The sequence below is a fragment of the Theropithecus gelada genome, chromosome 13 (genome assembly GCF_003255815.1).
Source record: "Theropithecus gelada isolate Dixy chromosome 13, Tgel_1.0, whole genome shotgun sequence".
NCBI lineage: Eukaryota > Metazoa > Chordata > Mammalia > Primates > Cercopithecidae > Theropithecus > Theropithecus gelada.
Window position 1 is genome coordinate 57310187 of NC_037681.1, and position 13973 is coordinate 57324159.

A 13973-nucleotide genomic window follows, 5' to 3' on the forward strand; every position below is an offset into this window, starting at 1 on the left:
TTGGTTACTCCTCTAAGACACATATCACACATGTGCGTGCACACACAACTTTCCTTGACCCCATGTGTCCTTCCAGCTATTGCTCTCTCTCTCCTTCACCTTCACAACCTAAGCTTCCTGAAAGCTAACTATACCCACTTTGTTTCTGCCCTCACCTCTCTCCTAAAGTTCTCAGTGTCCCACGTGTCACAAAGTCCTACAGATATTCTTCAGCTCTCTGGGAATTAACCAGTAGTGTGGAATAGTCCTTCCTTCTGGAAACCATCTCTTCTCTTGGTTTCCTTGGTATCCTGGTTTTCCTCCTACCATTAATGTACTCTGTATCAGACTCCTTTTCATGTTTCCATTCTTCTACCAGTCTTTTAAATGTCATCCCTCAGGGTTCCATTTTATGTAATCTTACCTCACATACAGCTCCTGGGTGATCGTTTCAACTCCAGTGGCTGTGAGTGCCACCAGTACCATGTGTTGATACCTCTCAAATTTATGTCTCTAACACATCCATATTTCTGGCGTGAGCTTCAGACCCATATACTCAATTGTCTACTAGCCATCTTCACTTGGTTATCTAAGAAATAAATCCAAAAGTGAACCCACCATTTTCCAAACCTACTTCTGGTCTAGTTGTTCAAACTACAAATGTGGGAGTCACTTCTGACTCATCCTTTTTTCACCCCCTACATCCAATCAAGAAGTAGTTCCTGTGCTTGCCTTGGCAGCACATATACTAAAATTAGAATAATACAGAGAAGATCAGCATAAAATCAAATTTATGTATACATAAAAAGAACTAGTTCCTGCAGATTTTACTTCCTAAATATTTCATGAACACACCCTTGTCAAGGAAACCTTACTCATTTGCCCAGGTTGCTGCAACAGTCCTCTAACCAGTCGCCCCCTCTCCAACACTGCTCCTCTCTAATCCATCTTCCACACTACAGTCCATGTAATCCAAGAGCAAATCTGATCATAAACCCCTAATTAAGATCCTTCGAATGCTTTCCTTCTTCAAATGCTCAGAATATTCCTAGGCATGAACTACTTAACATGTTTCACAAGACCCTTGTAACTATTCTACCCCCCAGCTAACTCTCTATCTACCTCTGGAAACATTCCTTCCCTCTCTCCCACTACTATCCAGGTATCCCATTTCTCAAATGTGCCATAGTCTTACCTCAGAAGCTTTGCTGCTAATACTCTGTCTTTCTCCCACCTCCCATTCAACAAATATTTAGTCAGTCTACTTGCCCTGGCTAATTTCTACTTGTCCTTCAGATGTCAAAATTAAACATCACTTCCTCCAAGAAGGCTTTCTTGACCACTTGACTAAGTTTGTGCTACTGCGCTCAGTAACACTTATTATTTCTCCATTATACATGTCATATGTTATTGTAATCGCCTTTTTAACTATCTTCCCTATAAAAATCCAACAGGGCATTGTGGTCTTATTCACTGGATTTGGTACTAGGTCTGAAAAACATTATATATACAATATTTATAAGATTAGTGGATGGTTAGAAAGATAGAACAAATGATACTACGTACTAACTAAATATTATACACTGAGAATAACTAGGTATTGTATACTAAGAAAATAAACATTTGAGTAAGGAAGTATCCTCAGAATATTTCCTAGTTTACAGATCAGGAATGGAGTAACCATAGAGAAATTAAGCAGGATTACGGGAATTTAAAATGTTGGGGCAGAGTCAAACTTACATCTATCTGCTTTTAAAACACAAGCCCCTTCTACTGAGCTGCGCTGCTTACTTACAAACTTTACAATTTTTTTTTAAAAGACAGGATCTCACTCTTTCACTCAGGCTGGAGTGCAGTGGCACAATCTTAGCACACTGTAACCTAACTTCAAACTCTTGAGCTCAAGTGATCCTTTCACCTCAGCCTCCCCAGTAGCTAGGACTACAGGCATGTGCCACCATCCCCAGCTAATTTTTTAATTTTTTTGTAGAGACAGGGTCTTGCTACGTTGCCCAGGCTGGTCTCAAACTCCTAGCCTCAAGCAATCCTCCCACCTTGGCCTCCCAAAGTGGGATTATAAGAATTAGCCACTGCAGCCAGTCATGTTTACTTACGAACACTTAAAAAATATATTGCATCTAGGCTTCTATTCTCCTAAATTGATATCCAAAACTTAAGAAATGAAAACCTTTTAATACAATACTAATTAAAATCACTCTTTTGAGTCAGTTAATATAGTATTAGAACGTTTCTAACAAATAGCCTAGATTTTTTAAAAATTTATTTTGAAATTTAAGCACAACTCAGGTCACAAGAACAGACACTCAAGTAAAAGACAGAATAGTAAAAAACAAAGGAAAAAAAATACACCAGTGATCAACTGGCATTGCTGTAGATCTCAAGCATTCAATATTCAGCTGAGGAAACGCATTAATACACTACTACACTGAAGTAACTATAAAACTGGCAGTACATTTAGAACTAATTTTGGAAAGTTCTTTCATACATTGTCAAATATAGAAGCAATATGATAAAATGGGAAGAATATGAATTTTGGGGTCAGAAAGACCTGGGTTCGTCTCCATATTCTGTCGTTACTTAATATCTTTGTGACGTTGGGCAACTTTTTCCACTTCTCTGAGTTTAAATTTCACATATGTAAAATCCAAATAAACATTATCTGTACCGAAGATACTTTACTGAATAACTACTTTAAAATTTAAAGTGATATGTACATAAATATATATTTATAAAGCCTCTAGCACAAGGTACGTATTTCAGTAAATGATATAAATGAACATTAATGTTTTCAGATATCTGACTGGGAAATTTAACCTGAAATTATACCAAAAACGTACCTATCTGAAATATGGTTGATAACTTTTGATTAATTTTTGTCATTCTTCCCTAATACCTACTAAGTGAATTATTATTATTATTATTATTATTATTATTTTTTTTTTGAGACGGAGTCTCGCTGTGTCGCCCAGGCTGGGGTGCAGTGGCGCGATCTCGGCTCACTGCAAGCTCCGCCTCCCGGGTTCTACTAAGTGAATTATATCTATATTTCTTAATATCTGATTATTTACAAGTAATAGTTTATATTGTTTGATGGTATGAAGAAGTAGGAGAAAAAGAAGAAATAACTCAAAATTATAATAAATGCTTCAGCTGTTAAAACATGTTCTAGTTACAGAAACTCCTGTGGGCAAGAAAGACCAAAACAGTTCTCCATCTGAAACCGAAGAATTATGTTTTTGGGATGAGGAATTCCTCTGTGCTTTAAGAAGAAATCTCTTACCTCCATATTTCCTACTCTTTCTCAGGATTTCAAGGGCATGATGTACTTTGTACTGCACATCTCAAAGTTCCCATTAATTGGACAGACCCAGCAAGACAAGGTTATGCTGGTGCATGTTACCCCATGAACTCTGATCCTTCCAGTAAGTGTAGAACATAAGCAGAAAATGGCAAACTAAAAGAAAGGGGAAGAGGGAAAAGGAAGGAAGGTGGTGGAAAATGATCTAAATGACACTAAATGATTGGTGCCAAAAGACAAGTAGGTCAGAAAAAATAACATGCAAATAATTAGAAACTAACTTATAGTTGTAAACATTGTTGCTAGAAAATAGTAGACATTAATTATTTCTTTTTAACACTTCAACTTCCTTTAAAATTAGCTTACCAGAATCATAGCTTGGAGGCTTCATATCTCCCTGATTCAATTCTGTCCCATATTTCAACTTGTGGTATTTGGCTCTAACAAAGAAATGAGAAAACATAGACCATCTTAAAATACATTTAAATTAATTTTAACATACACAATAGTAGTAGTTACAAGAATTCAGTAGTCCTGGCTGAACACTCCTAGAACTTTCAAAGGCTCATAGCTTTCCATGGTGTCAAAGTTATAATACAAAAGTGCTTGCCTTTTTCGTTGTTGCTGTTGTTGTTATACCATCAAGTATCCTTTTAACAAAATAAAGGAATAACTCTGGGAACCATAACTCTTCTTTCTGTAATAACAAAATGAACCATATAATATCCTAGTTTCTGCAGTATTCAAATTTTCCTGATGATTGTCAAAGCAAAATTTTACTATCAAAAACAGTTAAAAAAAAAAAAAAGTTTGGATTGTGAAATAAATTTGTAGAAGACTTTTCTAAAAAAATTGAGCTTTTTAAAAAGAAAACTCATCTACAATATTATGTGCCTTGTCAGATAATCATGATTTGCCAAATATGCATTATACTGTACAATCCAAGGGGAGAAACCCAAATCATCAATGTTGAGTAAGATATTCCACTAGAAATGAATTTTTTAAAACTAGTCAAGATATCCTTTGTCTTTTACTCAAAAAGAACTGTGAATGGGAATACTATCTTATCTTCTTTTCAAAGTTGACAGAATGTTATCATTCTGGTTAATAGGATTTAACCATCTGATTTAAATATCTCAGATTTAACCATCTGAGACTAGATAAATAACCCAGATAATGTAGAAATTTTTTAAAGGGTGACTAAAAATAGCCATATCTGCTTAATCTATTTGTATATTTTCACTTGTCAGCTCCCTAAAATATTGAGGCCGTTTATAATAAATATTCAATGTGTTAAGACTGGGATATTAATACAAACAACAATAATTTGAAAAACCAAAATAATAATCTGAAAAACCAAAATAAAGTAATAAAGGAAGAAAAGTGTAACAGCCAAATTTGAAAGTTTTTTTTGTTTTTGTTTTTGTTTTTTAATAAAAACCTAACTGAGCACTTACCATTAGGTTTTTTCACAATTTAAGAAAAGTAGTGGCTGGGCACGGGCGCTCATGCCTGTAATCCCAAAACTTTGGGAGGCCAAAGTTGATGGATCACCAGAGGTCAGGAGTTCGAGACCAGAATGGCCAATATGGTGGAACCCTGTCTCTACCAAAAAATACAAAAATTAGCCAGGCATGGCGGTGCACCTGTAATCCCAGTTACTAGGGAGGCTAAGGTGGGAGAATCACTTAAACCAAATCCTGTCTAAAAAAAAAAAGAAAGAAAAGTAGAAAGGAAATGAAAAATTATTTGCTCAAATGTATAAATTACTGAAATCCTTCTTATTTTGCAATAATCATTTTGCAGTCACAACAGGAAAAAAAAAGTTGGGAATTCTAAGAAAACCTATGAAAATTATAGGCAGTTGATATCCTATTTCTTAAGGTAGGTGATGGGTACATAAGCATTTTTTACAATAGTCTTTATATCTTATACGTATGTATGAAATGTTTTATAGTAACATTTACACATTAAGAAGAAAAAAATATATTCATATGACAATGAACTGATCTCTTAAGCAAAAAGTAAAAGGTACAAAATACTACGTATGTCTCCATATATTTTTTAAAAGATATATATCTATTTTATTAGCCTATGCATATGAATCTTTCTGGAAGGATACATAATACGTAAGATATCAGTTGATAAGATTTCCTTGGGAAAGGAAATCAATGAACTGAGGCAGAAGGGAGACAATTTTTGTTGTTATTTGGTTAATTAACTATATATATATATATTTAAACTTTAGTAAATATGTTTGGTCCAAATTATTTAGAACATCTATTCTCAATGTGTCTCTTAACCACAAAGATTTTGTCACTGGACTAAATGTTTGCCCATCTAGTTCAATGCATTTGTAATACTATTGATCATCAGAAGGTAAGATTTACAGACACTAATTTGACTTGCAGTTAATAGAAAGTAAATAAGGTTCTAAATGTAACTGTCAATCTCTTACTTTTCCAGAAACACACTTCATTTACCATAAGACAAAGTAGTAATACCTGCTAGAAGTCAAAATAGCAACTGAATGTAACTAGCCTGAAGACAGATTATACTAAAGCTTTTAAAATAATAGTGGCAATAAAATGTTATGGAGTTTATATTTTATATATATATAGAAAAACATTTTCAAACAGAAAATGCTGTATTATAGTGCAATCTAGTGGTCTCAGGAAAAACTACAACAGAACCTACAAAAAGGGAAGAGAAAATATTTTACGAAAATAAATGTAACAAAAATTGTGACACATTATGAACATTTTATTTTAAAAATTAGACAAAGGTAAAATATGTAAAGAACTATTGTGTTTGCCACAAGCTATGGTCCTTTAAATCAAGGTTTCCCTACTGAATTGTTACATTCGCTAAAATATATTTTTCTCACAGAACCCTCCTTAAGCTTAATAGCATTCCTTTTGAAGTCAATATGTGAAAATACCTTCTCACTCATACCGTTTTCCACTGTTTTAACACTCAGCTCACTGTTTTAACCAATCTTTCTTGTTTGCTATTCCTTTTCTGTCTAATTCTGCCTGTAAGATAAAAAAGGATATCTTATATCTAGCAACTCCATGTTTGATACACAGGGAGACCCTCCATAAATGACCTTTATTGGATAAAAATAACATAAAAATTATTTAATAACTATAATACACTAAAGAAGAGTAATTTTAGCTTTGTTTCAAAGCCTATTATTATACATATTATGCTAGGAGTATAACATAGCATCTCAATTGTATCTTAAATGTGGATGCTAAAAATAATTTGATTAATTTCAATGAACTGTTACTGAATTCCTAGTTTACAGGCACTGTGCTGGCTGCTGGGACAACCTACAGTTTGTAGTTAGGTAAGGGTGGAAGGCAAGGGTATGCATAAGAGACAGGAATGTAAATAACTATAGCATACTGTGTAAGAGCTATAAGGGCTATTAACAAGTATTACAAGAATGCAGATAAGAGATTATCTAATTTGGTCAAAATCGGTGTCAAAGAAAGCTACCAAAAAGAAGGTAACACGTGAGATTTTAGCTAAATCTCAAAAAACCAGTGGGAGTTTTCCAATCAGAAAATGGATTGACGGAGAGGGCATTTCTGTCAGAAGGGACATCTTAAGTGGAAGAAAAAAAAAAACACACAAAGTGGGTCAAAAAACAGCAAACAGAATAATTACACCCAAAAGGTATGGAAGGAATGGAGTCAGAGAAGGAACAGAAAGGGCCTGGTTGTGAAGAACTTTACTAAGAACCTGAAATTAGCTAGATATTTTTATACAGGGATATAACAGGATTATCATATTTGTGTTTTAGAAAATGAATTCTATGGATATGGAAGATGAATTAAAATATAGAAATACTAGAAGCGAGGAGGACAGTTAAGTTACTACAGTAGAGTAGATAAAAGTAGCAGTGAATAGAAATTTTTAGAATGGTAGAAATTTTTCAGAATTGTATTTATATAGTATTTGAGGTTTCTCAGCATAGATGCTCCTAAGTCAACCTCAGATTATACACTATGTAATCCTGAAAATTTATAGTAAATTTTATCACACATTAAGGAATGCTTTGATAAATCCACTGCTAGATAAGTAATTCTTCTGTAACATTAACAATTTGGTTTTACTTTTGGATCTTAAAGTGGGACTGCTTAGAAAATCTGCAAAAATCATGCAAAGAAAATCATGTAAAATCATGATCTTTACTTAGGCATTTGCAGGTGAAATGACAAGATATCTGGAATTGTATTAAAATAGATCAAGGTGAAAAAGACTGACAAAAACATTAACTGTTAAAACCTGGGGCTGTATATATAAAAGATATTAGTTTCTCTATGAGTATATTTCACATTTTCCTCAATAATTCTTTTTAAAATTCAATTTAAAATTCAAGCCACAAATAAATGCTTTTTAAAAATTTCTTAGTTTATTATACAAATAGTGCTGTAACATCATGAATAATCCCAAATCATTCTATATACTTCAAAAGATACAAAACCAGGCTGGGCACGGTGGCCCACGCCTATAATCCCAACACTTTGGGAGGCCGAGGTGGGGAGATCACCTGAGGTCGGGAGTTCGAAACCAGCCTGACCAACATGGAGAAACCCCATCTCTACTAAAAATACAAAATTAGCTGGCTGTGGTGGCACATGCCTGTAATCCCAGCTACTGGGGAGGCTGAGGCAGAAGAATCGCTTGAACTCAGGAGGAGGAAGCTGCAGTGAGCCGAGATTGTGCCATTGCACTCCAGCCTGGGCAACAAGAGCAGAACTCTGTCTCAAAAAAAAAGACAGAAAACCAGCAACTCTTTTCCAGGAGCATCCCATTTAGTTAAGGAAGAAAAGAAAAAAATCTTCCCTACATTCAGCCAGTTTCTTATATCAACTGTCCTTCAGAGTCAAATTTCTTAAAAAAATAAGCAACTCTGCCAGGCACAGTGGCTCACGCCTGTAATCCCAGCACTCTGGGAGGTTGAGGTGGGCGGATCACAAGGTCAAGGAATCGAGACCACCCTGGCCAACATGGTGAAACCCCACCTCTATTAAAAATAAAATAATCAGCCCAGCGTGGTGGCACACGCCTGTAGTCCCAGCTGCTCAGGAGGCTGAGGCAGGAGAATGGCTTGAACCCGGGAGGCGGAGGTTGCAGTGAGCTGAGATCACGCCACTGTACTCCAACCTGGTGACGGAGCAAGACTCCAACTCAAAGAAAAAAAGAAATAAATAAGCAACTCTATCTCTCCCCACTTCATCCTTCTCAGCCCTCGATCCTCTGTGATCTGGCTCATGTTCCTGCTGCCTTACTAAGGATGCTTTAGTAAGGGTACCAATAAGCTTCCAACAGGCAACTCCAAATGACTATTTTCAGTATACAACTTACTTGGGGTCTACTTAGCATCTTCAGTTATTGAACTCCCTCCTTTAATTCACTTCCAAAATACTACCCTCTCCTCCTTCCTTCTCTATTTCTTTGTTGGCTCTTCTTCCTCTGTCTTCTCCTCAAGTATTTCTACTTCCTGTCACTCCTTCTAGTTCTCTCTTCTGTTTCCACAATACTTGTTCTACCAACTACTCCTTTCACTTCACTGACAGTAATACTGATGATTCCCAAGTATATATCTATCATCATGAGTCCCTCTCACATATCTGATCTTTAATTCTTCTTTTTAACTCATTTGATACCTTCTAAAAGTCTCTCATAATTCAGATAGTCCTTCAAGTCAGAAACCTGGGAGTCGTTCTCAAATTATCTTTCTCACTCACCCACTGTCCCATCTCCAAATTTTTATATAATCTTCAGATTTCACGGATTCTACTTTAACAATTTTTTATAGTTGATGTGTCTCCATTTTAGCAGCTACTATGTTATCATTTCTCATCTTAAACTATTACAATCTTTCTGCCTGTGTTTACAGATCTTTCCAGTCCACCCCCCACACTGAGGTCAGGAGATCTTTCTAAAAATGTATTTCATACTCTATCTTGCTTAAAACTTTCAAGTGCTTAACAACTAAATGCAGTATATATTTCCAGATTGGATCTTGAACCAGGGAAAAAAAATGCTACAAAGATCATTATTAGGACATCTGAATATAGACTATATCAGATAATAAAATATCAATGTTACACTTCTTTAATTTGGTAATGTACTATAATTATATAAGGAAATGTCCTTGCTCTTAGGAAATATACACGGAGGTAGTTAGGGACAAACTAGCAAATGATTTAGGGGAAAAAATGATACCTATAGAGATAGCAAACACAATAAAGCAAACATAGCAAAACTTTTCAATTGGTGAATCTGGGTTAAGGGTATACAAGATTCTTGCAACTCCTCTGTTAGTTTGAGATCATGTTAGATAAAATTTTTTTGGCTGGGCATGGTGACTCATGCCTATAATCCTATAATCACGGCACTTTGAGAGGCTATAGCAGGAGGACTGCTTGAGCCCAGGAGTTCCAGACCAGCCCTGGCAACAGGGCAAGACCCTGTTTCTCTAAAAACTAAAAAATTTATCTGTGTGGACTGGAGTATATCTGTATTCCCAGACACTCGGGAGGCTGAAGTGGGAGGATCACTTGTGCCCAGAAGGTTGACACTGCAGTGAGCCATGACTGTGCCACTGCACTCCAGCCTGGTCGACAGAGCAAGACCCTGTCTCAAAAAAAAAAAAAAAAATTTTAAACTTCCCATATTCCCTGTTACATGTAAGATAAAAGTTTGAACTCCTTGGTTAGGCTCTCTGTGATCTGACTCTTGCCCCCTCTACCATTATCGGTCATCAATTGAGAGGAGGACCACAACCAACATCCTACTCTCCACACACAAAGATTACAAATTTCTCAACACACCAAACTGCTTTGTTCCACGTCAAACATGTTTTCTCTACGTCCTACAACTTGTCTAACAAGCACCTTCTTATTTCATGCTATCCAAGCCTCACCTCCTCTTACTCTGCCCTCCTTTCTACTTTCACGTTCCAGACGAAAATAACCACTCTGGGCCACGGTGGCTCATGCCACCCAGCACTTTCGGAGGCCGAGGCAGGCGGATCACGAAGTCAAGAGATCGAGACCATCCTGGCCAATATGGTGAAACCCCGTCTCTATTGAAAATACAAAAATTAGCTGGGTGTGGTGGCGAGCGCCTGTAATCCCAGCTACTCGGGAGGCTGAGGCAGGAGAATTGCTTGAACCCAGGAGGTGGAGGTTGCAGTGGGCTGAGATGGTGCCACGGCACTCCAGCCTGGCAACAGAGCAAAAATCCGTCTCAAAAAAAAAAAAATATCTCAAATACTCGGCCGGGTACATTGGCTCATGCCTGTAATCCCAGCACTTTGGGAGGCCGAGGCGGTGGATTACCTGAGGTCAGGAGTTCAAGACCAGTCTGACCAATATGGTGAAACCCCGCCTCTACTAAAAATGCAAAAAAATTAGCCAGGCATGGTAGCATGCGCTTGTAGTCCCAGCAACTCGGGAGGTTGAGACAGGAGAATTGCTTGACCCCAGGAGGCGGAGGCTGCAGTGAGCTGAGATCACACCACTGCACTCCAGCCTAGTCAACAAAGCGAGACTCTGCGGGGGGGAAAAAAAAAAAAAGAAACAGAAAAAAAAAAAAAATCTCACTACTCCCAAATTACGTACTTTTAAAAATGTTTCTATTCTTTCCATGTCCCTAATACAGCTTTTCACCAACTTTCCTGAATATGAAAAGAAACACATATTTTTCACTAAGAGGTCAACCTATTTTCAATCTCTTATGCCATTTAAAGATTCTACATGATGATGAACACAAGTTCTAATAGAATTTTATCTTTCTCATTATTCATAAATATCATCTATTTATCCAATTGTATCTAAATGCTATTTTATTGCAAATATCCCATTCACCAACTTGAAAAAGAGAAAAACAAAACAAGCATCATTAAAAACGAAGCAAAAAAGTAGCAAAAGAGATAATTCCAATATTACCTATACATACTCAGTTACCTAAAAAAAATGAACTGGCTCAGATTACTGACAAAAAAATCCAAGGCCCATTCATTAAAGCAAATAAATAACTCATATAACTTCCAAAACTCTCACTCATGACCTATTTTCCTTTACTTGTGACCCAAATTTTGTTACTTGAGTATCTTAGACACTAGCAAAATAGAAAGGTAAGATAAGCTTCTGGAGAGATTGTAACGGCAGACAGCAAAGGAACAAAACACACACAAAAAAGTCTATAGGCTGGGCACGGTGGCTCACGCCTGTAATCCCAGCACTTTGGGAGGCTGAGATGGGTGGATCACGAGGTCAGGAGATCGAGACCATCCTGGCTAACATGGTGAAACCCCGTCTCTACTAAAAATACAAAACATTAGCTGGGTGTGGTGGCGGGCACCTGTAGTCCCAGGTACTTGGGAGGCTGAGGCAGGAGAATGGTGTGAAGCCGGGAGGTGGAGCTTGCAGTGAGCCAAGATCACGCCACTGCACTCCAGCCTGGGCAACAGAGCAAGACTCCGTCTCAAAAAAAAAAAAAAAAAGTCTATATAGAATCTTAACATAGTCTGCTGGAACAATTTTTTTCTAAAGAAAATACATCAAATTGAGTAATATTAAATGACAGGAAAAAGAGTAAACATTATAGAAATTTTGTTTAAAAATTAAAAACGATTTCAACTTTAAAATGAATGGATATTGACAGTTCAGGGAGTACATCTGTTTCTTCAAAACAGGCAGAGTAGGAAAAACATGTTGCTAATTTTAAAAAAATCATATAAATCAGTTTTTTGATCATTATTAAACTATTCATAAAATTAACATATTACAACCATTCATACAAATGTTTACTACAGATACTCCTGAATCCAAGCAGTATTAACATTTAAATTTATTTTAGGAATGATGAAAAAATTATTCCAACATTTAAGAGACCGCCATTTTTGCCGGGCCCAGTGGCTCACACTTGTAATCCCAGCACTTTAGGAGACCCGAGGTGGGCAGATCACCTGAGGTCAGGAGTTCAAGACCAGCCTGACCAACATGGAGAAATCCCATCTCTACTAAACATACAAAATTAGCTCGGTGTGGTGGCTGGTGCCTGTAATCCCAGCTACTGGGGAGGCTGAGGCAGGAGAACTGCTTGAAACCAGGAGGCGGAAGCTGCAGAGAGCCGAGATCGCACCATTGCACTCCAGCCTGGGCAACAAGAGCGAAACTCCATCTCAAAAACAAACAAAAAAAAAGAACACCACTTTTCATTTTACTGAATTACCTTTCCTGTTTAAGAGCATATTCCAACATTTTGATCCTCCTCACAAGATCCTTCTTCAAATTTTCTTGGCCCTTCCTTTCTCCCTGTAGGAAGGCAATCTGGGCCTGAGTAGGGGAAAGACAGACAAAATTCAGTTTAGACCAAAAAAAAAAAAAAAATTATTTTAACTCAGTAAAGAACCTTTGGAAGTTAGAACAATTAGATGCAAAAATATTTCCTTTACCTATTTCTCACAAAGTATGTACAAATATAAAAATGCACTGACTGCAAGGGGGAAAAAGGATTTAAGTTAAATAGGGCTGTGGGGACATCCAAATGCATTTTACTTCAGGCTAGGGATTTTACAACACATAGTCCATATCATTAAAGAGTCTACAATCTAAAACAACTAATACTGCTGGGCGCGGTGGCTCACACCTGTAATCCCAGCACTTTGGGAGGCTGAGGCAGGCGGATCACTTGAGGTCAAGAGTTCAAGACCAGCCTGGCCAACATGGTGAAATTCCGTCTCTACTAAAAATACAAAAATTAGCTAGGCCTGGTGGCACCTGTAATCCCAGCTACTTGGGAGGCTGAGGCAGGAGAACTGCTTGAACCCGGGAGGCGGGGGTTGCAGTGAGCCAAGATCATGCCACTGCACTCCATTCTGGGTAACAGAGTGAGTCTCCATCTCAAAAATAAAATAAAACAACTAATATTAATGCAAACAAATGCAAGGTGTACAGTACAGTTGGCTAATGTGTTTGTCTTTTTGCCATCAACAGGATTTCTTTTTTATAAAGCAAAAAGGGTTAAAGTAAAGCTAGTTCTTATAATCCCTTTGCACAAGCTTCATCATATATTTAAATTTTATGACAGATTCCTTAAATGACTTTATTTTGGACCTCCCCAACAAACAATAAATTGCTCCCTTTTCTCAATCCCCACCCTTTTCCTCACTCACCTTGGAATGTAATCCAAAGAAAAAAGAAAGTGAAAGTTGGGAAAAGGAAAATCAGAGACAACGGCCTTCTGCCCCCACCCCAAGGAATTACTAAAACCCTGTATTTGAACATGAAACAAACTGTAAACAACTTTTAAAGTCAGTAAAACAGAGGGGCTAAGAAAGAGTAGCTCTCCAGAATATTAAAAGAACATTTACAATTGAAATACTATCTTTCCAATAAGAAACTGAAACTATGTCACAAACACTAATTTGTTAAAGTGACTCATAATACCTCTTAAAAGTCATGAGGGCCTCAAAACTAGCTATATATTTCACTATTCTCACATGTACCACCACCCCCTGTCTATTATACTGACCCACTAAGACAGGTAACAATGTTATTTATGTATCTACAGTGCTTTCCATTAAGTAAGCAAGAACTTTACATTTAAGGATGACCTTGCCACATCCGTAAGGAATTGTGAGGATTGT

General features: G+C 36.9%; 1 protein-coding gene across 2 annotated transcripts in view; it reads right to left on the reverse strand.

Annotated features, from left to right (window-relative positions):
* Positions 1-13973, reverse strand: part of STRN (striatin) — a 126474-nt gene that overhangs the window by 74273 nt on the left and 38228 nt on the right. For both annotated transcript variants that reach the window (XM_025354468.1, XM_025354467.1), the window contains exons 2-3: positions 12557-12660; positions 3665-3738 (exon numbers count right to left, since the gene is read on the reverse strand). In XM_025354468.1, the coding sequence (XP_025210253.1) occupies positions 3665-3738; positions 12557-12660 (178 nt within the window). The remainder of the gene's footprint in view (positions 1-3664; positions 3739-12556; positions 12661-13973) is intronic.